This window comes from Myotis lucifugus, unplaced genomic scaffold (assembly GCF_000147115.1).
Source record: "Myotis lucifugus unplaced genomic scaffold, Myoluc2.0 scaffold_582, whole genome shotgun sequence".
Classification (NCBI taxonomy): Eukaryota; Metazoa; Chordata; class Mammalia; order Chiroptera; family Vespertilionidae; genus Myotis; species Myotis lucifugus.
In genome coordinates, this window is record NW_005871630.1 from 294,933 (window position 1) to 320,919 (window position 25,987).

Sequence of the window (25,987 nt, forward strand, 5' to 3'; positions counted from 1 at the left end):
ATATTTAGTAAAGGGTGGAGCCAGGATTTGAATCCTGATTCTTATAACCTCAAAGCTCTATACCATCCTGCCTTTTCACAATTAAAATTTGCTCTTATGAGTATTTTCATGTGGTTATATTTGATGTATTTCAAGTTCAGAACAACTAAGGATATTACAGTAAGTTCTAAGCAGATAGTGAAAAATAATCAATTTTATTTGTTTGGAGTTGCTGTAATTGATTTTAGGTTTCATTTCCTAATTTAGGAAAATCTAAGACAAGTAAAAGAACAAATAGAAGATCATAAAAAGCGAATAGAGAAGTTGGAGGAGTATACAAAAACATGCATGTGGGTATTGTTAAGGTTTTTGCAGCTGTCATAGTTCAAGGGTCTGGTTTATTTGTGGTATATTCATCAAGTAAATGCTTTCATTGTATAACGTTTTCACTCTCCCAGTGTATATAATAAAAAATTATGCTTCAGCACGTAAATAAAATATTTAAGTTTTGAAAATATAAATGTTTATCAGGAGTGAAACTTAAAACTCTCTTTTGGTATTAACATTTTAAAATAAAAGTTATGTCATGAAGGCTAGTACAATCTAAGTATTCTCCCACTGAGAATTTTTTAAATTGGCATTTACTTATTAAGCCCATGATGATTGCTCTGGTTATATTGCTCTATCTTTACTTTTTCAATATCCAGAAATATGTACCTTTTGGATCATTAAAGAATGATTAAAATCTCTTTTGCCCAAGTTTGGTGCTAGGTTTATTTTATTGCATTTTTCATCACTTACAATTGATAGAGCACTATTCCATTCCCCTGCAATGCCAGACCTGAGTATATTGTATCTTGTAATTTCTAAATTTTTGTTTTACTTTTTGCTATATAATTTATTTTTGCTATTATTATGTAGGGATTGCTTGAAAGAGAAAAAACAGCAAGAGGAAATACTAGTGGATGAAATTGAAAAAACAAAATCAAGAATTGCGGAAATTAATGAAGAGATGAGTCTTATTAGAAGTGACCTGCAGAATGCTGGGATTGATACCCATGAGGGAAAACGTCAGCAAAAGAGAGCAGAGATTCTGGAAAACCTTAAAAGACTTTACCCAGATGCTGTGGTAATAGATGCACAGTTAATTTAAACAAAAAGGCTAAGCTTTCTTATTTGGGATTTAAAATGTTATTATTTGAAAGAAAAATTATTTCAGAAATCTTTGTTTTATTATTTATTTTTAAACTATAGTAAGTATTTGGGGTAAAAATGAAAATAACATCCAGTAGTATCTATAGATAAGTAATTTTGGGGGAGGAACATTTCCATGAACACATTACCAGAAAGTCCAGGTTATGGCCAGTATCCCCAAGGACTTGGTTGCCATGAAGTAGTTTCTCTCCCCAAAGCACACAGCCTCACACCTCTTCCTGTTTTTGTTTTTTTTAATTATATTTTCAATAGACATCATTGATATACTTTTGTAACAATGAACTTTTATTTACTAAATCTGACCTGCATTCAGTTTTGCTAGTATATTTCATTAGCCCAAATACAGCAATATCTAATCTGTTGCTTAGAGTGTCAACTTCACAAAATTATTTCCTTTGGTATTAGGGTCTGGCATTTCACGCTTTGGTCACTAACACCAGTGTTCACTGCCCAGTCCTTATTTCATGATGGCCTGTTTTCAGCACTTGACACTGTTAACCACTTGCATTGTTTTGAAACCCCTGCCATTGGCTTCTATGATACCAGTCTCATGATTTTCCTCCTATCTCTGGCCACCCCAGCTTCTTCTCCCTTATACCATCCTTTTTTACTTTCTGACTTTTAATTGTTGGTCTTGACTTCAGGATAATGATGAAGGAGTAAGTCTTGGTCACAGAATCCTTCCCCCAGTATCAAACAAAATGACAAAAACTAGTTAAAAAAAACAACAAACTGGCCCTAACCGGTTTGGCTCAGTGGATAGAGCGTCGGCCTGCGGACTGAAGGGTCCCGGGTTCGATTCCAGTCAAGGGCATATACCTTGGTTGCGGGCACATCCCCAGTGGTGGGTGTGCAGGAGGCAGCTGATTGATGTTTCGTTCTCATTGATGTTTCTAGCTCTCTATCCCTCTCCCTTCCTCTCTGTAAGAAATCAATAAAAAGTATTTTTTTTAAAAAAAAAAAACACAAAAAAACTGGGCCAACAAGGGCTCATATACATCTAATGCCATAAACTTCAGAAAATGGTAATAGTCCAGGATATTTTTTTAAAAATTGAAGTATATCCTTTTAAAGCATTTATTTTTGTTATTGAACTTATTGGGGTTACATTGGTCAATAAAATTATATAGGTTTCAAGTGTACAATTCTACGATACATCATCTGCACATTGCATTGTTTGCTCACCACCCAAAGTTTAGTCTCCTTTCATCACCTTTTATCCTCTTCCACCTGCCCCCACAGTAACAACCATACTGTTGTCTGTGTCTATGAGGTTTGGTTTTTTGTTTATTTAATCGCTTCACCTGTTTCACCCAGCCCCTCAGGCCCCTCCTCTTTGACAGCTGTCAGTCTGTTCTCTATGTGTCTATCTCTATTTTGTTTGTTTATTTTGTTCATTAGATTCCACTTACAAGTGGAAGCATATGGTATTTGTCTTTCTCTGACTGGCTTATTTCACTTAGCATAGTACTCTTTGGTCAGCAGTTTTTAACTAGTGTGCTGCAAGAATTTTTAATAGCCAAAGGTGAAAGGAGAAGAAAAAAAAGAGCAGGATACCAAGTATTAACAACAATCATGACCTATCATAAAGAAATTAGTATTCCTGAAGTGGAACCAAGCAAATGAAAAAAGAGTCTAAGACATAAAATTGAATCTTCAGATAGTCTAGGAAGCATTGATATCATATGGTTGATGTTCTGACATTTTTAAGAAAACTTACTGAATTGAATCTAATCAATTCTTGACCTTCCTTCAGATCTCAAATAGCACTTCTTTGTGGGGAGCCGTCCCTGGCATCTCAGGTCAACCTACATGTAATACATTCTCAGAGTGTTCTGTGCTTTACCACAGTGTCTATTATAAGTCTATTTTGTACATGTGTCTAATAATTGATTATTCATATCTTTCTTCCCTACTAGATAGACAGCTCTGTGAGGTCAGAATGTATCTGCTTTGTTCAGTAATGTTTACCCAGTGCCTAGCTCAGTACCTGCATGTGGTGATGAAATGAGGGGTCCTCCTAATTCTTATTTAGTAAATGAGGGAATGGATGAATACCGTTTAATTACTGTGGCTTTGTAAACATATTTTAACACCTTGGTAAGGCTAGCTCCTCCTCATTATTCTTAAGTGAAATATGACATACCTAAATGAATATTTCATAATAAAACTTATGTCCATTTGAATGAGACTCCATGAAAATCTGATGTTTATAATTTTATCAAATTAGTCTTTGGTTTATGCTGCTTTGTTACATTAGAAAACAATGAATTATATGTTCCTCATGAATGTATTTTTTGCTCTCCTCTTTTGAAACCTGCTAAGTTTGGAAGACTACTTGACCTGTGTCATCCTATTCATAAGAAGTACCAGCTGGCTGTTACTAAGCTTTTTGGCCGGTACATAGTCGCCATTATTGTAACCTCTGAAAAAGTAGCAAGAGATTGTATTCGATTTCTGAAGGAGGAAAGAGCCGAACCTGAGACATTCCTTGCTCTAGATTACCTTGATGTAAGAAATTTATAATGTTTAGCATTTAGTAGTGATAAACCTTGTTTAAAGTATGTCTTTATTGCCTAAAACTATGGTAGTGATAGAAAAAATCAGCCTGGATGCCAGCCAGTCGTTCAGATGGCTGGTGTTAATGTATTGGCAGGCCAGGAATAACATCAAGTGGGTGCTGTCCTTTCTGACTTCATACCATCTCTTCCATAGCTGGTTTGCCATAACTCTACCTTGATGCTTTTGAGGACATTGTTTTAGCCTACTAGACAGCAATATTTTTATTCAATAGCAAAGTGTAAGAGATAGATAAGACATAAGGTGTGTCGGAGAAATGCCAACCAGAGTCTCAGTGGTAAATATGCGTCAGTGATCCAGTAAATGTGCATCAGTCTTGGTAGAGCAGGCGAATGTGGAGCCTTGGGGCATGTGTTGAGAGGCCTTGGGGTATCGAGAGTCTGAATCCTGAGGCAGGAACTCTGTCATTGTCAAGATTGATATCCTTTCCCTGGGTGGGTAGCTCAGTTGGTAGAGCATCGCCCCGATCAATATGCCAAGGTTGCAGGTTCCAGCTCCGGTCAGGGCATTACAAGAAGCAACCAATGAATGCATAAATAAGTGGAACAACAAATCTCTCTCTCGTCAATTTTTTTTTTTAAGATTTATATCCTTCGTTGATTTTTTTTCGTGGCTACTAAAGAAAATGTTCTGTTGGTCCTGCCTTCCAGAACCTGAACCGAAGGCAGTGGTCAAGAGCACATGCCCTAGACCAGGACTGACCTGAGTATGAATCTCAGCCCTGCTCCTAATTAGCTCTCAGTGATTTTTTTGAGCGCCACAGTGCTGTGCCACTCTTCTGACACACACACATAAAGGTATTATCTCTCACTAGAGTTTATGATTTTGAGAGCATGGAGTGCTTATCATGCATTACTTTGTCCCAGCTGGCTAGTGATGGAGTCGAATCTGGAAATTTTATCTTCTGGACTTTGATGAAGTGTATTTTTTTTAATTTAATCCTCACCCAAGGATATTTTTCTTTTTCTTTTTTTCTTTTTTTTTTTTTTTTAGAGAGAGAGAGAGAGAGAGTGGGAGTGGGAGAGACAGACAGAAACACATTGGTTGCCTTGAGCCTGCAACCAAGGTATGTGTCCTTGACCGAAATCGAACCTGGACCCTTCCAGTCTGCAGGCTGGTGCTCTATCCACTGAGCAACTGGCTAGGGCTGACGAAGTGTATTTTTTAAAAATAGTACATGAGCCAATGGTGGGATACAGTTTGACAGGTTCTTGTCAAACTTTTATTGTGTATAAGTGTATACTGTTAATCTCTTACTGTCACGCTTATGTATGCTTTTTGAGAAAGAATTTAGAGTATTGTACTTGGTTTTTTATTTTAGTGTATCTAATAAGTGTTTTTTAAACTTTTTAGATCAAGCCAATTAATGAAAGGTTGCGGGAGATTAAAGGCTGTAAAATGGTGATTGATGTCATAAAGACTCAGTTTCCTCAGCTGAAGAAAGTGATTCAGTTTGTGTGTGGAAATGGCCTTGTCTGTGAGACTGTGGAGGAAGCAAGGCGCATTGCCTTCGATGGGCCTGAAAGACGGAAAGTAAGATGCTTAGATTGTACTTTCGGGTAATCTGAAGCAAGATGTATAAGACTAATATATTACACAAATATTAGTATATGCTTTCATATGACTTTTAATAAGGAAAACTATCATAGAACCTAAGATGGTTATGGCTTCAGTAGTTTTTATAATGCTTAGTTGAGTTTTCAAAAATTCACTTCTGTAGCATTTCCCTATATCATAAATTATATTTTGGAAATTAAATTTATTGTAATAATACCTTCAAGGCAGTTTATTTTTTTTGCTCAGATGCATTATATGTTCTAGCTGAATCTCGATATGCCCTGCATTTAAATGTGTAGTACATGTGTTTCTGAGTATCCGGAAAAATTTAGGTGCTTATTTTATATTCTGGGTTAATTCTTCCATAGTTTAATGGAAGAATTCTTACACATCCTTACTTATAACACATTTGAAGTTATAAAATTGGCACAATTAAAATGAATGTACTAAATATCTTTCAAGGAAATTTTGGTTTTAAAAATAAATATTGTCTTAGTCTCAGTTGAATAGAGTGTGTATTTAGTTAACAATGTTTCATTTCTCAGATTATCTGACACACATTTTCTTAAAACTACTAGTATATCCCTGATGAAGCTTACATAGTGCCGTGGGGCATAAGCCATAAAGCAAAACCGTGATGCTGCTGAGGAATTACTTATGTGACTTTAGACAAGTTTCTAAACCTCTGATTTTAGTTTTCTCATCTACAATTGGGGAAATAACAGTACCTATTACATAGAGTTATATGGGTTAAATTAAGTAATAACATTCAAAATACTATAGTGCCTTGCAAATAACTCTCAAGAAATCGTAGTCATTTTTTTATTTACTAGTGAATTAAAATATTTAATCTGGAATGCCCACTATTGCAAGTTAACACAAAACAGGCTATTATTATGAAAGATAGTAATTTTTAGTTTTTTATTGACTGGCTAACATAAATAACTTCTCACATGTTTTAGTACTCCTATCAGTAATAATTTTAATGAGAATGTGATCACAGTCTTAGGAATCACTGTCATTGATTTCTACATATTAAATTTAAGCAGATGGAATAAATGAGCTACTAAGATATCTTCCTTATTTTGCTACCTAATTAAATATGTTACATTTTATTTTTGTATGTTTGTAAAATATATTTTGTAAAATTGATTTTTGAAGATTTGTGAGGTCATTTTAAAGAACTCACATGAAGACTGTTTATTCCTTCCTTCATTTAACAAATATTAATGGTTTATATCTGTTCACTAAGAAAAACCATGGGAATTTTTTCTAAATTGCAGAGAGAGTAAGGCCTTTGCAATATGATAAAATCCCAAAATCTATGCAAAAGATGGATAAATTCACATAAACATAAAACATTTCTGCATGGCAAAACCCACCATGAATAAAATAAAAAAGACATGACAACCAGGGAAAATACTTGCAACTCATAGTAAAGATCAAATTTTCTTACAAATTAATCAGAAAATGAATAAAAATAAACATGGACAAAGGATATGAACAAATTTTATAAAAGGAAATATAATTGCTCTTAAATATGAAAACTCATCCTTACTTAAAATAAGGGAAATGCCCAATAAAGGTGCACCGAAATAGTATTTTCACCTCAGATTGATCCACATCAAAAAGTTTGACAACACTTCATGGAGAGAGAGGCTCTGCCATTCACTGCTGTGATAGTGTGAGTTCGTATCAGCTCTGTGATGGGCAATTCTACCAGTTGTACTTCTTAGGAACTTCACATAGATAAACTCACATGTATGTGAAATGATGTATACATAAGATTTATTCATTGAGTCAAATATGCCATTGACATGTGATTTCAAAATCTTCAAAAGACAGCATTATATAATGCAAACTATTTGATATTAGATACAAATATCCTTGGTTTTTTCTTCTCAATATTGAATATGTTTGGAACTAATATACAATTTATTTTGAACCTTTTTAATTTCTAATTTGTTGCCTAGAATTGCTTTGAGCCTGAGTAAAACAGGGTTTTGTATTTGTGGTTTATTGGTTGGTGTCTTTTCATATGCTAGAGATTTATTATGTGGTTTTTCTTATCTAAAAATTCTCAGCTGTAAAAATTGCCTTATTATGTCCTACTTTTATCTTCTTCATGTACATTTCTCCAAGGTAAAATATTTTTAATTTTACAGACAGTGGCTCTTGATGGAACATTATTTTTAAAATCTGGGGTGATCTCTGGAGGTTCAAGTGACTTAAAATACAAGGCTCGATGCTGGGATGAGAAAGAGATAAAGAATTTAAGAGACAGAAGAACCCATCTAATGCAAGAATTAAAGGTAAATCCACATTATAAAAGTTATAGAATACTAAGTAGAATAATTATGTTTTTTAAACTAATTTGCCCTATATTATAACATACAAAAATAAATTCCAGATAAATTAAACTACTTGAATGTTAAAAAAATTTTAATAAGGGGAAAGAGCCATTGTATATGTTTTCTTAAAGTTTAAAATGAATACTGTAGGTTCTGTACTATCAAAGAACTTCTTACAAATTGACATGAATAACGACATTATGATAGAAACACCTGGGCAAAGGATAGGATTAAACAATTCAGAGAAAGAACTCCATATGGCTAGTGCACATGAAACAATGCTCAATATACAATAGAGTGCTCAGATGAATACTAATTAAATTAAGATTACTTCATACCTATCAAAGAGACTTGGAAAAATATCTATGCTGGTGGAGATGTAAAGAAACGTGAGCTCATACATTATTTATAGAAATGTAAATTGTTATAGTCTTGGGGAAAGTGCTTGGTACCAGCTATTAAGAACATGAATACCTTTGACCGTCAATCTCACCCTGGGGAATCGATTGCATGGAAATAGGAGCACCAGTGCTTATAGTAAAGGCCGACATTCAAGGATGTTGTTGCAGCATTGTTTGTGGTCGCAAAACCCTGGAAACAAAGTGAATGCCCCTTATTTAGGGAATAGTTCAATAATTTTGGTACAGACTTACTCTGGAATAATACGCGGCTATTAAAAGAATGAATTTAGAGCTTTATCTAAGTTGACTTTTGTGAGTAACTGAATGAGAGAAGCAAGAGGCAGGGATGCATGTTCAATATGATTCTTAATTTGCAAAATAAGAAGAAAAAAACATAGGTAGATATGTACACACATGTTCATGTAAGGCCTTGGAGTAAAATACAGAAGAGCATACACTAGGCAGTTAATTTGGTTGAGTAAAGAGGGTAAGTGAAGGGAGAAGGGAATGGACGAGGCCAGCAGAAAGGTAAGGGTGCACTGAAAGCCAGGCGCGATGCTCCACACGGTCCCATCCATGTACCTGAGCGGAACCCGCAGTCCGCATCCTCCATTTCCATTCCTGTTTCCGGTCGGGAAGTGTGAGTGACGCTGTAAGTCTGAGGATGCTGTATGGCTTCTCGGTTACTCCAGGTGGCTTATGTTCTTAACAGCCCCGAAGCAGGGAAGAGGGAATGTGGCTGTGGCTACCTGTAAAAAGTCAGTGACATTATGACTTATGAAAGCGCTTGGAAAAGTGCAAGTGCCTTTTCTGCTGTAAAATGTTCTCACTATGTTTCTCTTCCTCTTTAGGATTTAATGAAGATGCTTCGCAAGGAAGCAGATTTAAAACAAATACAGGCTCTAGTACAAGGAACTCATACACGACTCAAATATTCGCAAAGTGAACTAGAGATGATGAAGAAAAAGCACCTTGCTGCCTTTCAGCGGGTAAGAGACTTAATAAAACTTTATGGACATTAGAACCAGGACATGGAGTTTCAGGAGTTACATTTCTATAGCACTGTGTCATTTTACACTCTACTTCGTGATTTGAGATTATATTATAGTCCTTTAGTTACTTTATTTTTATGGTTGTTAATCTTATACAATTGTACCTGAATTTACCCTACCTCATGGATTCCCCTTTTATTCTAAAAGATACCTATCACATTTTTTGCTTCACTATATAAAGCTAAAATAGCCATGCTAAAAAAGAATTTTTTTTCTTGTAATTAGGAGCAATCTCAGCTACAAAGTGAACTACTAAATATTGACTCTCAGTGTTCTATGTTGAATGATGGAATCAAAAAGTGGCAACAGAGGATTGAAGAATTTCAAGAAAAGATAGACAAGGTCATGAATGATATATTTATTACTAAGTGGCATGTAGAATGTAGCTCTAGACCAGATGCCAGATTTAGAGCTTCTTGAATATGTACTAAGTTTTACTGGTTTGCAAAATTGATTTTCTTGGTCTTTTGAGAACCACTATTGCCCATCTCAGGGGATAATGACCAGTGCATACTTACTCTCTCTGCTCTCCAACCTTTCCTTGCTCATTGTAAAAGTTACCGCCTCTGTCTCTCTCCCACTGCCATTAACATCAGGAAGAAAGAACTTCGTCATTTGAGTTATCAGTTAAGATTACTTATTTAGTCCAGTGGCTCAGTTGGTCAGAGCATCATTCCATACACCAAAAGGTTTTAGGTTCAATCCCCGGTATGAGAGGCAACCAATCTGTGTTTCTCTCACATCGATGTTTCTCTCTCTCCTTCTCCTTGTCTCCCTTCCACTCTCTCTCAAAATCAATAAAACATATCCTTGAGTGAGGATTTTAAACCAAAAAATTCGCTCAGTAATTATTTCTGGAACATTTATTGTATTTGCCAGGCACCGTGGTTGGTTCTGGGGAATCAAAGCTTTGGTCATCTAGCCTCTGCTTCTTAACAGGAACTTTCTGATTTAATGCGTTTCCCTGTGGCTTCTCTTTGATCCCTAGAAAGTTGTCCGTCACACCATCACTCAGTAATTTTCACCCATTGCTTTTAGTTCTACCTTTTATCACATGATTTGAAGCCATACTTACATAGCTCCTTAATGTCTCTTTTCCAGGTTAAGCCAGTTCTGGTAACCATCCTCTTGGGTGCTCTGTTGTTTGTCAGTGCCCAGAACAAAGCATAATGTCAAAGTACTGTCTGAGCAGGACTGTGCCTGGAGCACCACACAGAGCTGTCACTCCATGGTTCGGATGGTCTACTGTGTAATCAGCTCACCATTGCACCATCAGTCACATTCATATTTCATTTTTATTCAACTAAAATCTGAAAGTTTTAAACATGTCTTACTGTAAAAATAGGTTTGTTTGTTGTATAATTTTACATAAATGCAGGGCTTTAAAAATATTGAAGTTAAATGTTATTTTGTTGGATTTGGCTTATTCTAGTTTTTCCAAATCTTTTTCGGGTCTTAATTCTCTTCTCTAGTCAGGCTTTATTCTGCCTAAGACACGGTGGTATTGCTCGTAAAAAGAATATTTTATTTATATATAATATTACATATTGGTGTGGCTAATGTAATTGAAATGTTTTTCATTTTAAACACTTCATGAAGCCAAAACTCTTAATAGAACTACTTTTGCGCATTCTTATTTAATTTTTAGAATAAGAAACTTGAAAATAGATGGGCGTAGTTTATGGAGTTGAAGAACAAGAAAGCACAGGCTCCAAAGAGTACAATAATGCTTGTTGGGATTAGTTTTTTGCCTAATCCAGGAAATCCTTGGAGAGGAAAATTTAGATTTAAGCATTGTCTGTATACTTTCTTAAAATTAATTATTAAACCAATTGTTTTGAAATCATGTAAAAGGTTGAAGATGATATTTTTCAACACTTCTGTGAAGAAATTGGTGTGGAAAATATTCGTGAATTTGAGAAAAAACATGTTAAACAGCAACAAGAAATTGATCAAAAAAGGTATTTTTGTTTAAAATGTTGTTGAGCAAAGTACACATATATAAATAACTATTATTTCATAATTCAAGGGATGCCTGAGGTATTTATTTCACTGTATCAAGAAATAGCTAATATTACTCATGTTCTTATAAAGAGCTCTAGTTCTTTCATTTCATAATTTTTTAAAGAGAACACAAATATGCAAAATAAGAGAATGGGAACATAACAGTGCTTATCAAAAGAATAATAAGACACTAATTTACTTAGTTCTCTGTGAATATTTATATATGTAGATAAAATGATAATTTTCAAGAAATAATATATTACTAAGATCGAAAATTCTAAGGAGGCCAGTTACCATAGGAAAAGAAAGTAAAAAACTTCTACCCACCCCATCCCCAAATTCACCAGGACATATGGTTTCACAGAGGAATCATCCCAGCAACCTTTAAAGACACAGGAAACTTCAACAGTTAATGTTTAAGAAAACCTTCAATAATTACACTGTTTCATAGTACAGAAGAGGGAGAAATGCATCTTTTTATGGAAGTCGAAGTTCTCTTCTAATTCTAGTTTGCTGGAATGTTTTATCAGGAAGGAGTGTTGAGATTGTCAGATCCTTTTTCTGCCCTCTATTGAAAGGAGTGTATGGTTGGGTTTGGGGGGGTTGGTTATTAATATTGTAAATGACATTGTTTGACTTTAGAATGTTAAACCAACTTTGCACAACTAGAATGAACCCACTTGGTCTTGTATTATCCTTTTTAAATGTTTTTGGATTTGATTTGCTAAAATTTTGTTAAGAATTTTTGCATCTACATTCATGAGTACGTTGCCCTATAGTTTTCTTTCCTTTCAATGTCTTTGTCACATTTTTGTGTCAGGGTAATGCCAGACCATAAAATTAGTCAGGAAGTGTTCTCCTCTGTATTTTTTTCTGGGAGAGTTTCTTTAGAAGAATATTTCTTACCTAAATGTTTGATAAAACTTGCAAGGAAAGCTCTAGGGCAGCGGTTCTCAACCTGTGGGTCGCGACCCCTTTGGCGGTTGAATGACCCTTTCACAGGGGTCGCCTAAGACCATCCTGCATATCAGATATTTACATGACGATTCATAACAGTAGCAACATGACAGTTATGAAGTAGCAACGAAAATAATTTTATGGTTGGGTCACCACATGAGGAACTGTATTTAAGGGCCAGAAGGTTGAGAGCCACTGCCCTAGGGCCATCCACCTTTCTTTGTTGGAAGGTTTTTTTGGTGTTTTTGTTTGTTTGTTTTTGTTAGTCTTCACCTGAGGATGTTTTTTTCCATTGCTTTTTCAGAGAGTAGAAGCAAGGGAGCGGGGGAGAGAGAGAGAGAGAGAGAGAGAGAGAGAGAGAGACAGAGACAGGGGTGTGAGAGAGACACATGGACACACATGGACTGGTTGACTCCTGCACTTGCCCTGACTGGGGCAGGGAGCGAACTGCAACCCAGGTACATGTCCTCGACCCAGAATAGAAACCGTGACCCTTCGGTGCGCAGGCAGACACTACCACTGGGCCACAAGGGCCAGGACATGTGGGAAGGTTTTTTAATTACAAATTCCATTTTCTTAATAGATATAGAGCTATTCAGGGTATGGTTTTTCTTGAGTGAGCTTTGGTAGTTTGTGTCTTTCAGGGAATTTACGTATCATCCAAGTCGTCAAATTCATAAACATAAAGTCATTAATAATATTTCCTTTTATCCATTTTAATGTCTAGGATCTGTACTGATGTTCACGCTTTCATTTCTGATATTGGTGATTTGTCTCCTTTCTTTTCTTCTTAATGTCTAGCTAGAAGTGTGTTAATTTTATTGATTTTTTTCTAAGACCAGTTCTTGGCTTCATTGATTTTCTCTATGGTTTGTCTTTCTATAGTGTTGCTTTCTGCTCTTACCTTTATTTCCTTCTATTTATTTGGGTTTAATTTACTCTTCTTTTTCTAGGTTTTAAGATAGAAGCCTACATTATGTATTTTAGACTTTTCTTTTTTTATATTAATAAGCATTTTAAGCTATATATTTCTCACTAAGTACTGCTAAAGCTACATCATACTACTTCTGGTATGTTGTATTTTCATTTTCATTCCACTCAGAATATTTTCTAATATTCCTTGTGATTTCTTTCTATGACTCATGGGATGTTTAGAAGCATGTTGTTTAACAGATATTGGGCAGATTCAGATAATTTTCTGTTATCGATTTTTATTTTAATTACATGTGATAGGAATAAATTCCACATTGTTTCAGTCCTTTTACATTGACTGAGGCTTGTTTGATTTCTCAGCATGTATTCTATCTTAACAAATGTCCGTGTACACTTGGGAAAAACGTTCATTCTGCTCTTGGATGGGGTGTTCTCTGAGTGGCAGCTGAGTTGGTTCATGTTGCTCGCGTCCTCGGCTGTCTAGTTCTCACAGTCACTGAGGGGAGTGCTGAACTTCCAGCTATGCTTTCAAGCCTGTCAATTTCTTCAATTTCTCTCAGTTTTTACTTAATGAATTTTTTGGAAATTTTTTTGTCGATTGGGTTTTTTGAGAAAGAGAAGGAAAAAAGAGAAACATTAATTTGTGTTCTACTTATTTATGCAGTCATTGATTGACTTTTTGTTGTTTTTAATCCTTCTTGAGGGTATTTTTCCATTGATTTTAGAGAGTGGAAGGGAGAAAATGAGGGAGAGAGAAACATTGATGTAAGAGACACACATCAATTGGTTGCCTCCTTCAGGCACCCCACCCCTGACCACGGTGGGAACTGAGCCTGTAACCCAGGTATGTGCCCTTGACTGGGAATCAATCCTGTGACCTTTTGGTCCTTGGGCCAATGCTCTAACCACTGAGCAAAGCTGGCCAGGGCCATTGGTTGATTCTTGTATGTTCCCTGACTGACGATCGAACATACAACCTTGGTGTATCAGAATGACACTGACCAACTGAGCTACCTGGCCAGGCTACCTCTTGTATTTTAAAGCCTTGTGATCAGGTGCATATATATTTGGGATTGTTATGTCTTTTTGCTGAATTGATTTCCTTATCTTTGTAAAATGCCCTTTATCCCTGTCATATTCCTTGTTCTGAAGTCTACTTTAATTTCAGTAGATTTTCTTTGTAAAGAATTCTGCCTATTGCTTTTTATTGAACTTCTCATAAAATGAACCTGGGATTCTGATTGAGATTGTATTGGATTTATAGATTTTTTAAAATATTTTTATTAATTTCAGAGAGGAAGGAAGAGGGAGAGAGAAATAGAAACATCCATGATGAGAGAGAATCATGGTGGATCGGCTGCCTCCTGCAAGTACCCCACTGGGGATGAGCCCACAACCCGGGCATGTGCCCTTGACCGGAATCAAACCTGGGACCTTTCAGTTCACAGGCCGACGCTCTATCTGGCTAGGGCTGGATTTATAAATTTATTTAAGGAGAACATCTTCAGTATATTAAGTCCTCTTACTAAGAACATAGAATGTCTCTTCACTTATTCTGATCATCATATTCTTCATTATAATTTTAAAGTCATTTTCCATAGAAATATGAATGTTCTTATTCAGTTAATTTCTAGATTTTTAGTTTTTCTCTTGTGAATAGCATCTGTTTGTATGATATTTTTCTGGTTGTCTTGTACTGATGTAGAAAATGGTATTAAATTTTAGATTGTCTAACATCTAATAACTTATTAAACTTACTGCTTTTAGTAAATTATCCATTATGTGTCCCAGGATGCCTCTGCCATCCAATCAGAGATGTAGAGCGGGCAGTGAAATGGACAGTTAAGAGCTCCTGGGAGAGGTCCAGTCTGGAAGTATAAAGGTGGAAATGATTGGCATACCGATGGTATTTGAGTCATGTGACTGGATCAGATCAAAAGTGAATGAATGTAGGTAGAAAAGAGATCCCAGACGATGTTAACAAATTGATCAGAAGAGAAGGAACCATTCAAGGAGCAGCGAGTGAGGGGGAAGGAAAGCCAGAGGAGTGTGGAGTCCCACAGCCCAGGAGAGCAGTGTTTCCCTCGTGTGCAGCCTGGATGTCTTCCTGCCGAAGCAGAAATAACCTCAGAGTTTGTTCTCAGCCACTCCTACAGGCAGTGGCTAAGCACAGGGACTCTGTTGTACCTGCGTAATGTGTCCTGCTGGCTCCCTCACTTCCTAAGTGGGTAGCCTGGGGCGAGAGGCTCACCTCTCTGTGCCTTGGTTTGTCAGTTAAATAGGGACAGTGGCATTTATTACCTGTCTCAGAGGGTCAGACAACTTAAGTGAGTTACTTCATGCAAGAGCGTTTATAACCTGTCATTAAATAGCACTTGTTGTTTTTGTCATTACAGTTGTTTTTGTTGTTGTCTTTGTATCGGTTGTATCTAGCACAGTATCTGATACACGTAGTGCTTAACATGTTTCTTGAACAAATGACTCTGTTAGCAGGATATTAGAGGGAGAGAGGATGGAAAGGGTGAACTGCTGTGATAGGGGGTTCTTTAGAGGACTTTATCACTCTGGTAAAGTAGGGAGTGCAGGGGGCCGGCTGGAAGAGGTTGGGGGCGGGAAGGAGGACCTGTGTAATACGGTAGTGCATAAGGAAGGAACGTGTTCTTAAATTCCAAGTTTGGGAGTTTCTGAATAAATAGCTATTACAAATGACTGACTAAATAAGGATAAGTACAAAATTGTAACTTAAAAGAGAAAAGGGAAGGAAACCTGTATAAAAGACTTAAGAAACTACTGATCACACAAACCAGTTTTAAAATAGTGAGACTTGGGAAATTTGCCAATGATAGCAATTTGATATTTAAGGAATTGTCATCATTTTTATCTGTAATAGTGTATGGTTATGCATTAAAAATCACTTCACTTTCACAAATACATACTAAAACATTTACAGATGAAATTACATATGTATGAAATTTGCTTCAAGTAATCCAGTGATGGGAGGGAATGATGAGTGGGGTCATATTAGCCATGAATTGATAATTACTAAAGTTGGATGGTAGCTATATGGGAATTCATTATAGTACTCCTCCTGCTTTTGTATTTGTTTGAAATTTTCCATAATAAACAGTGAATTGAAGGACTATATTTGCCACTTATAACGTTTGACTTTACTACTCTAGGTTAGAATTTGAAAAACAAAAAACTCGGCTTAATATTCAACTAGAATATAGTCGCAATCAGCTGAAGAAGAAACTAAATAAGATCAACACATTAAAAGAAACTATCCAGAAAGGTAGAGAAGACATTGATAACCTGAAGAAGGTAATTAATAATGAAGTGTCTCATCATTAAAATAATTACTTCCTCCATTGAATACATATTGTTGTGCTCCTAAGTCTTACAGAGGGGTGGGGTGCGGGGGGGGGGTAGATTTGAGAAATAACTTGAAGTAAAATGGGCACAGCTTCACGCATTATTAGATGTTGGAGTGGGAGAGGAGATGCCACAAATGACTGGTCCTAACTTGGGCAACTGGTGGATAGGAAAAGCAGGTTAAGGAGAGAAAATTCTGGACCTGTGGGGCTTGAGTTATGTGACATCTAGATAGCAATTTCTGTCGGGGAAAGAGCGCGTAGATAATGGGAAGGCTGGGCTGGGTTGTGGGGTAAACTGGAACCATATATGAGTGGTTGAGACTCCCAGGCAGAGAGGAAGGCGGTGGACAGGGATGGGATGCTGGAATAAGGTCACATAGTACTGCCATGAAGAGAGCCAGAGGGGTGATATCCTTGAAGCCCCAGAGAGTCTGGAAGAAGGAAGTGATGAAAGTAAAATTTATTGATTTAGTTAAAAAAGTAAAGTCTATGTCTGTCTAGTTTGCTAATTCAGAGTTCATAGTAGCATGAACATTTTCCCAGGCAATGGGAAGAGAAATCCGGTGGCAGTTAGTGAGGACTGAATCCCAAGTGAAGGACAAAGGCAAGGCCGTGATCCCCAATTTCCAGGAAGTGTACAGTGGGGGTCCCCTTCCATGAGAGAGCCTCAGGAATCACACAGGGTAAGGGTGGATCTCAGAATGACTGGTTTGACTGTATTGATAAGAAGATGAGCTATTTAAAAAAGAAGAGCTATTGACATTATTGATGTAAAAGATGGTAAATCTACAACGCAAATCATCTCCATCCAGGTTGAAGAAACTTGTCTGCAGGCTGTGGATGAGCTCATGGTGAAGCGGCAGCAACTGCAGGACGCATTTGCCGCCCAGAATTCCAGTGTTGAGAAAGCCCACGCTCAAACTGAAGAGGAGCGGAAGAAGTTTTTGGCTGTTGACAGGTAATTAAGAATTTTATCAGATTGAAAGGCCATAACCAGAGTTTTAAAGATGTGTACTATGAATTTGACATTTATTATAGGAAGTTTTATTATTTGAATATGTGTCCTTTGTTACTTGTGGTCCCACATCACGCCTTTCAAACATTCTAATTTAGGGGAAAACCAAGAGAGATGCTTAGCTGTTGAGTGAGCAGTTCTTTTAGGCGGATGAAAACATGGAGCTGTATAGAGTCCTTACCCTACATCCCTCTTGACATTGGAGTTTTCCTGTTGTAGAGTCTCCCTCTAGTCTGTGTGTGTGTCACAGCGTACAGGTGAGGGCTATGACTACATGGCTGCATGTCCCATCTCCGCTAGTTAATACTGTGCCCTCATTTCCTCGTCAGTAAAACGGGGAGAATAGTGCCTATCTCAGTAGTAGGACTAAGTGAGTGATTGTTTACATGACTCTCAGAACAGTACCCAGCACCTGATCAGCATGTGTATTTGCCATGATGATGACGATAACACTTTGAATCAGTTGGCTTTGTTGCACTACCATGACATAGACTTCCCATCATGATTGACACAATATTTGAGCCAAACTGATGACAATTGCCGGAAAGTGAAATCTGAACGGATTGAGAAAAATGCTCCAGAAAATAGCGGTTTTACAGCTTATTTTATACATTCGAATCAGAGGAGGAGACATAAGAGCAGGGGTCCTCAAACTTTTTAAACAGGGGCCAGTTCACTGTCCCTCAGACCGTTGGAGGGCCGGACTATAGTTTAAAAAAAACTATGAACAAATTCCTATGCACACTGCACATATCTTATTTTGAAGTAAAAAAACAAAACAGGAACAAATACAATATTTGTATTTGCATGTGGCCCGCGGGCCGTAGTTTGAGGAACCCTGCATAAGAGGGTTACATAAAATTCATTGGAGGTAGATTAAGGGCGTGGGAAAAAGCAAAGCAAGGAAATATCTGAGATTAATAAAAAGTCAAAGGAGAGACACATACTTTTACATTGGTGGGTAGAGGGCAGTTCATATTTAACATTTACAACACAGAGATGGTATGTGGGCAACAAGATAACAATGAGGGGTTCTCCGGTCTCATGCTCTGGTGGGAGATTGTACCCTGAGGGGTCTGGAAAAGGGGAATATTCTGACATTCCAAGGGGGTGCGATCTTAGATGCGAAAACACAACAGACAGGCTCATTAAGGTAAAGATTGACTTTTGTCAAGGACACTATAGGCCTCGGTGGTGACTGCCTGCCATGATTCCCTGTTCGTTTGGAATTTTATGTTTAGACCATCCTGTATGGTTACTGTAAGGACCGGGGGGGTGGGGAAAGGCCTTTCTTTTGCTTTGCTGTGGCCGTCCACAATTTATAAAAAACACCTGGTAATTAAACTCAAGATTATTAGCTCCTCTAATTCAAATAGCCCCTCTATTCAAACTGCAAGACAAGATAAATTACTCTCAAGTCTACTAGTACATTCTTGCATACCCCTCCTTGCTGGTTTGGTTTTTTTACAACTCTGGGATAATTGGTAGAAAGTTCCCTTCCCTGCTCCTCTTCAAACAAGCCTCTTTTAAACTCTTCATAACTTTTGCTCTAAGCATATTTTACAGGCTTTGAGAAAATACTAGTAAGACACCTCCCTAGGACATCTGCCTGGACTGTCTCCTGAAAAACTAACAAAGAGCCACGCCCTGATGCCTGCTCTATTTCAGTCCCCAAATCCTCCTCCCTTGTCACCTAGCAACAGCAGCCAAGGCTTTAAAAAGGGGACCAGCTTTTTGTTCTTTGCCCTCGTCTTGATTAGCAATACACCTGCCCTTTCCCTTCAGAGAAAGTAAAATAAACTTCCTCTCTGCATCGCTTCTTTAAGTTGTGAATTCTTTCACAGCCCGCATAAAACCGTAAGTTACTTTCAGTCTGATTTTGTAAGGCCAGACATGTAGGCCTCCTCTGAGCTTGTCAGGTTTAGTGTGTGGCCTCTTTTTCATCCACACAAGATAGAGACAAAAAGGTTTTTGTCTAAGATTCTTGATTGCAGCCGAAACCGGTTTGGCTCAGTGGATAGAGCGTCGGCTTGCGGACTGAAAGGTCCCAGGTTCGATTCTGGTCAAGGGCATGTACCTGGGTTGCGGGCACATCCCCAGTAGATGTGCAGGAGGCAGCTGATCGATGTTTCTCTCTCATCGATGTTTCTAACTCTCTCTCTCTCTCCCTTCCTCTCTGTAAAAAATCAATAAAATATATTTTTAAAAAAAAAGATTCTTGATTGCAGTGAAAGTTTGTTTACTCTTGATTTTTTTTAAGTTTAAACAGAACCACATTTTTGTTTGTTGTTATATTCTTGAAAACCATATAATTCTTATTTCATTTTTTGGTTCTGTTTCTAGCTTCTCTTTAAAATCATACATTGTTTCAGCTGGTAAAATTTCCAAGGCCTTATTTAAGACGGAAGGCATGCCTGGCCAGCATGGCTCAGTGGATAGAGCATCGGCCTGTGGACTGAAGGGTCCCGAGTTTGAGTCCAGTCAAGGGCACATGCCCAGGTTGTGGGCTCAATCCCCAGTAGGGGGTATGCAGGAGGCAGCAGATTGATGATTCTCTCTCATTATTGATGTTTCTATCTCTTTCCCTCTCCCATCTTCTCTGAAATCAATAAAAAAAATTTTTTAAACTACAGAAGGCATTACATTAGTGATGGTAGTAAAAAAGTTCAGACTGTTAGCTGTGCAGGGACTTAATTGGCAAGAGATTTCTCTCGCTAAGCGACTTTCTTGGTTTGGGGTTCTAAAATGTAGAGCTTAGCCCTTGCCTATTTGGCTCAGTGGATAGAGCATCAGCCTGAGGCCCAAAGGTCCCGGGTTCGATTCTGGTCAAGGGCATGTACCTCAGTTGCAGGCTCCTCCCTGGTCCAGGCCCTGGTTAGTTAGGGCTTGTGCAGGAGGCAACCAATCGATGTGTTTCTGTCACATCGATGTTTCTCTTTCCCTCTCTCTTCTACTCTTCCTAAAAATCAATGGAAAAAATATCCTCAGGCAAGGATTAACAAACAAACAAAAAAAGAAATATCCTATATAATAAAAGGCTAATATGCAAATTGACCAAACGGCTATGACATGCACTGACCACCAGGGGGAAGACTCTCAACGCAGGAGCTGCCCCTGGTGGTCAGTGCGCTCCCACAGGAGGCGTGCCGCTCAGCCAGAAGCCCGGCTCACAGCTGGCAAGCACAGCCGCCGTGGCGGGAGCCTCTCCCACTCCACGGCAGTGCTAAGGATGTTCGACTGTAGATATCCCCCAAGGGGTCCCTGCAAGAGGGCACAGGCCAGGCTGAGGGACCACCCCATCCCCTGCCAGTGCACAAATCTCGTGCACTGGGCCTCTAGTAGAGTGTATATTCAGGGAAAAATGCAGCTTGATTGGGGTGATGAGCACACAGAATAGTTATACAGACGAGTATTATAGAATTGTACACCTGAAAACTATGTAATTGTATTAACCAATGTCACCCCATTAAATTCAGTTAAATACATAAATAGAAATGCAGCTTGAAAATTTGTACAGATTTAGAATTAAAATAAGCAGAAAAAACAGTATTGTTGCTAGCCTGATTGAAGGAAGAATACTCATTATTGAATAGTCTCCCTTGGGCTAACTAATCACATTAGGGTCAGTGAGATCGCTTGAGAACTTACAGCACTCATAGAAAAAAATAATTTCATGTAAGCTTATAGCACATTTTTCTTTTTTGGTGCAACTTTAAATGATGAGTGAAATCACGTTTTCATATCTGTATTTGCAGGGAAGTGGGAAAACGGCAAAAAGAAGTTGTGATCGTTCAGTCTTCTCTGGAACAGAAACGGCTAGAGAAGCATAATATGCTGCTTGATTGCAAAGTTCAAGACATTGAAATCCTTCTTCTGTTGGGGTCCCTAGATGACATCATTGAAGTAGAGGTATTGTAGCCAGTGGTTTCTGAACGAGTGCATTGTGTCGAACTTACTGTCATGCCCTGTGCTGCTTAGTGGGTCCCAGCTCTGCGGACTGTCCTGTGCTCTGAAGCCCCTTTGCAGGCAGGGAAGACCTCCTCCTTCCAGGACAGAGAGAACCATCCATCATCACTCGCGGGGACCAGGAACTTGGTGCAGTTCTCCCCTGTCTCTTGCTCATCCAGGCCCTTTAGCCCACAGGATGGACCCGAGTTTCTGACCTGTGTAGAGATGCCCAAGAGAAATGGGAGAGTTAACGCTGTTGGAATTTGGGACCTTTGGGGAGGTGCCACAGGGGACTGCAGGCAGCACGCAGGCCACCGCAGGGCAGTTCCCTGCACTCGGTAGCATTGCATGTGCACCTTCACCAACAACTCAAGGTGGTTCTCACAAGAACATGCCTCACTGAGTCCATGCACGTATGAGAGGGCAGGGGAGCAAGGATGGACCCCCAAGGAATCAGAAGATAAAGCAAGGTCTACTAGTGGACATTGGTTTGCTTTTTTTCTCACTGTATTTGAATCACTCTAGGGTCATTGGAAGTATGCACCCTTAGTTCTGTCTCCCATGTTAGGAAAGGTATGACTGTGTAGTTCAGAAAGACTATCTTAATATTAGCTAATCCAGAAGATGCCAAAAATAGTTATTTGTTTTGCCTCTCAAGTCATCTCTGAGTTCTTACTATGTTAGTGAACCACTTCTCTGTTCTGCTTTCCACATCCCTCCCCTTCTGCTCTGTCCTCAGACAAAGTCCCTTTGGTTCCATCCAGCCTTCTGCTCCAGAAGAGGCCTCCATCCTTTGGAATCTTCAGAATGAAGCATCTCTAAAACCATACTTCTCTTGCTAACACTGACCACTTCTTCTAGCATAAATCTGATGTGCTAATATACTCCAAGAGTCTATTTCTCTATTTTAGCAGAGGTCACATTTTAGACAGGAGGTAAGGAAAGGAGAAAACAAGTTCTGGCCACAAATGACATACCAGGTGTACCAGTTAATAATGCGGATTTTTTCAATAGATGGAGTTACACATATGTTGATATATAGGCGATTTGTTATGTATGCTATTTTGTTGTATTGACAGCAAGCTTCAAGACTTCATATGTCAAACTTTCTGAAGGTGTTAAAATCATAGATATTTTTACGCTTAAAAATGTCAAATTTCGTGCAGAAAAAAGAGCATTTGCGGGAAGTTTTAATTCATTACTTTATTTTGAAGGAAAAGTTATCGTATACTTCGGGAAGCTTATGGTGAGCATGCTCCATCTCAAGATACTTGTGAACGCTGGTTTAAACGCTTTAAAAGTGATGATTTTGACGTCCAGGTCAACCGAAAAAGCTTGAAGACCAACAATTACAAGCATTATTGGATGAAGATGCATTGCAAACTCAAAAACAACTTGCAGAAAGATTAAACGTTGCTCAGCAAACAATTTCCTATCATTTACACGCAATGGGAAAGATTTTAAAGGAAGGAAAATGGGTGCCACATCAACTGAATGAAACACAAATGGAAAACTGAAGCCATCAGTAAAATGTTGCTTCAACGGCACGAAAGAAAGTCTTTTTTGCGTCAAATTGTGACTGGCGATGAAAAGTGGATTTATTTTGAGAATCCCAAACGCACAAAATCATGGGTTGATCCAGGTCAACCATTAATATCAACTGCAAGGCCAAATCGCTTTGGAAAGAAGACAATGCTCTGCGTTTGGTGGGATCAGGAAGGTGTGGTGTATTATGAGCTTCTAAAACCAGATGAAACCATTAATACTGATCGCTACTGACAACAAAGAATCAATTTGAACCATGCTTTGATCGTGAAACGACCAGAATGTGCCAGAAGGCACGGCAAAGTAATTTTGCTTCATGATGATGCACCATCACACACTTCAAAACCAGTTAAAGACACATTAAAAGATCTTGCCTGGGAAGTATTAACCCACCCGCTTTATTCACCAGACCTTGCTCCTTCAGATGACCACTTGTTCTAATCTAGCGGTTCTCAACCTGTGGGTCGAGACCCCTTTGGCAGTCAAACGACCCTTTCACAGGGGTCACCTAAGACCATCCTGCATATCAGATATTTACATTACGATTCATAACAGTAGCAACATTACAGTTATGAAGTAGCAACGAAGATAATTTTATGGTTGGGTCACAACATGAGGAACTGTATTTAAAGGGTCAGAAGGTTGAGAACCACTGTTCTAATCGATGGCACATGCACTTTCTGAGCAGCACTTCAAAATGTATGAAGAAGTTGAGAATTGGGTCTCTGAATGGTTTGCTCAAAACAAGGAAAGTTCTATTGGGATGGTATCCAACAAATTACCTGAAAGATGGAGTTGTGTAGGTAGCGATGGACATTACTTTAAATAAAGCACTTTTGATGTTTCTCTTGAAATGATCGTGTTTTCTTTGATTACAAAACCCACCATTATTAACCGGTACACCTGGTAAACCCACTTCAAATGGCTTTGGGGGTGGGGGAAGTGAATGGATAGGGCTAGAGGGGAAGTGGTCTCATGCATGACTCAGTCCAGGAATTTGAACACCATCAAGAACTCATTCTGGCTCGGCATCTATTGGCTTTATTCTCTCAGGTCAGTTTCCCCATAGGCTGCAGCTGAAACCACGAGCTCTGACCAGAGGGAAGGAAGGCTTTCCTGACCCCAGAAGAGTCCTGGGGAGGAATTCTGGCTCCTTGTGGGTCATGTGTCCACTCTTAGGGTGCAGAGAGGGAAAGGATGGGTCTGCTAATAGAAGCAGATGGGAAGCAATAGGAAGTCTGTTTAAAGGCAGGGTCATGCCCTAACTGGTTTGGCTCAGTGGATAGAGCGTCAGCCTGCGGACTGAAGGGTCCCGGGTTCGATTCCGGTCAAGGGCATGTACCTTGGTTGCAGGCACATCCTCAGTTGGAGGCATGCAGGAGGCAGCTGATCGATGTTTCTAACTCTCTATCCCTCTCCCTTCCTCTCTATAAAAAAAAAGTTAATAAAATATATTTTAAAAAAATAAAAATAAAGGCAGGGTCATTTTAGAAGAGGTTCGTTACGGAGCAGGGGAGGAGGAAGCCGACTTAGTGACTGACTGCTGAGTGAGCGCTGTGGGTCCTGTTGCTCTTTCACTTGGCAAACCTCCAGTCGTTGTCCACCTTGCCCACCAGGAGGGTGGAGTTATTTACTGCTGTATTAGCTTGAAACACTTTCATGTTCAGTGAGGGGGTATTTTAGAGCAGGTGTGAAGACCTTAAGCTGGACTAATACTGATTATTATCTAAAAAGAAAAAGGGGTAGTTTTGTTCCACTTTGTGCTGGTCAAGCCGCACCGGAGTTCTGCATTCACTTGGTAAAGCATGCTGCTTTCTAAGAGTAACGTGACCAGGGGAGTGAAGAGGCCCAGGCCCTCCAGTGGAAGATCTTAGCACAGAAGCAGGATCACACGGGCTGTGGTGGAGGTCAGAGTCGGGTTCTGCAGCTGGGGAACTTTCTACTAGAAAGATGGGTGGCCTGTCATGGCGAGTCCCTGATTAAAATGTCGTCAGGACGTCTAGTAGTGGCGTGTGATGGGGATGCTGCACAAGGTATTCTGTAGAGCCCAGGTTAGCAAAGGCAAGCGGCGGAAACCGTCTCTCCAGAGGGTGAGCAGGAGCCCTGGGTCGGAGTGATTGTCCTACACACTCTGAGGTAGAGCCTGAGGTTGCCCTTCCCCTCAAGGTGTTCAGACGCAGAGAGCGCTACCTGCACCTGCCAGGGTTCTCACAGATTCTCACGTGCGGAAACCACACCAGATCACTGGTTCTGAATCTTCTGGGGGCCTAAAGCTGCCGGGATCTTGTTGCGCAGGAGTCTGCAATTCTCACGGCTGCGGGTGAGGCTCACGGTGCTGGCCCGATGACCAGGGTTTGAGTAGCAAGTCCCCAGGTGACTCATGGAAGTTGAATACAAAATTCGATGTCAAATTACATAAATGGAATGGAGAGATTCAGTATAACATTTTGTATTCAGGTTCAACTTCTATGTGAACTGTTTTAGCATATATTACATCAAATGTAGGCATAATTCCCAAAATAGTCTCATTTGTTTTTCAGAGAATATCTAGAAAGAAATGGTGACACAGGTTTTCTCTCTTAATTTGTGAATCTTAGTGTTTGGTGTCAGCGTTACACCAACAGGAAGCCTACAGCTGAATAAGTGCTTGTTTCTGTGTTCCTTCTTTCTCTTCTTTCCTTCTTTCCTTCCTTCAGAGGCTAATACATGTTGAAACTGAAACAAGTGTCACCAGGGGTTGCACTAGGCAGTCACAGTGAACACATGTGCCCGAATCCCTTCCTTCACACGCGAGTGGGGGACAGATCGGCACACACACAAAACGGTAAACATGAAGCACTCATGTTGGGTGCAGGTCAAAAAAACAAAGCAGGAAAGAGTCCAGAGCATTGGTGGGGGAGGTTTGCATCTTAGATGGAGAGGCTGTTGGTGGCCTAAGCAAAGGTAGTTGGTAGTAGGTGAGTGGCGAAGGGACACAGACATCTCAGGGACGGTTGTCCAAGTGGAGGTCAGTGGGCCGGCCTGGGTGGCTGTGCGCCTGCCCTGTGCGGCCGCAGCAGAGTGGGCGCAGGGAGAC

The 25,987-nt window shown here is 39.0% G+C and overlaps 1 protein-coding gene across 1 annotated transcript in view; it reads left to right on the top strand.

Annotated features, from left to right (window-relative positions):
- The window catches only part of SMC1B (structural maintenance of chromosomes 1B), a 52,517-nt gene that overhangs the window by 16,602 nt on the left and 9,928 nt on the right, over positions 1–25,987 (top strand). Inside the window, 11 exon segments of the mRNA XM_006104535.3 lie at positions 247–329; positions 901–1,108; positions 3,520–3,705; positions 5,128–5,307; positions 7,497–7,643; positions 8,935–9,072; positions 9,361–9,477; positions 10,990–11,096; positions 16,209–16,350; positions 17,216–17,361; positions 21,174–21,327. Coding sequence (XP_006104597.1) covers positions 247–329; positions 901–1,108; positions 3,520–3,705; positions 5,128–5,307; positions 7,497–7,643; positions 8,935–9,072; positions 9,361–9,477; positions 10,990–11,096; positions 16,209–16,350; positions 17,216–17,361; positions 21,174–21,327 — 1,608 coding nt within the window.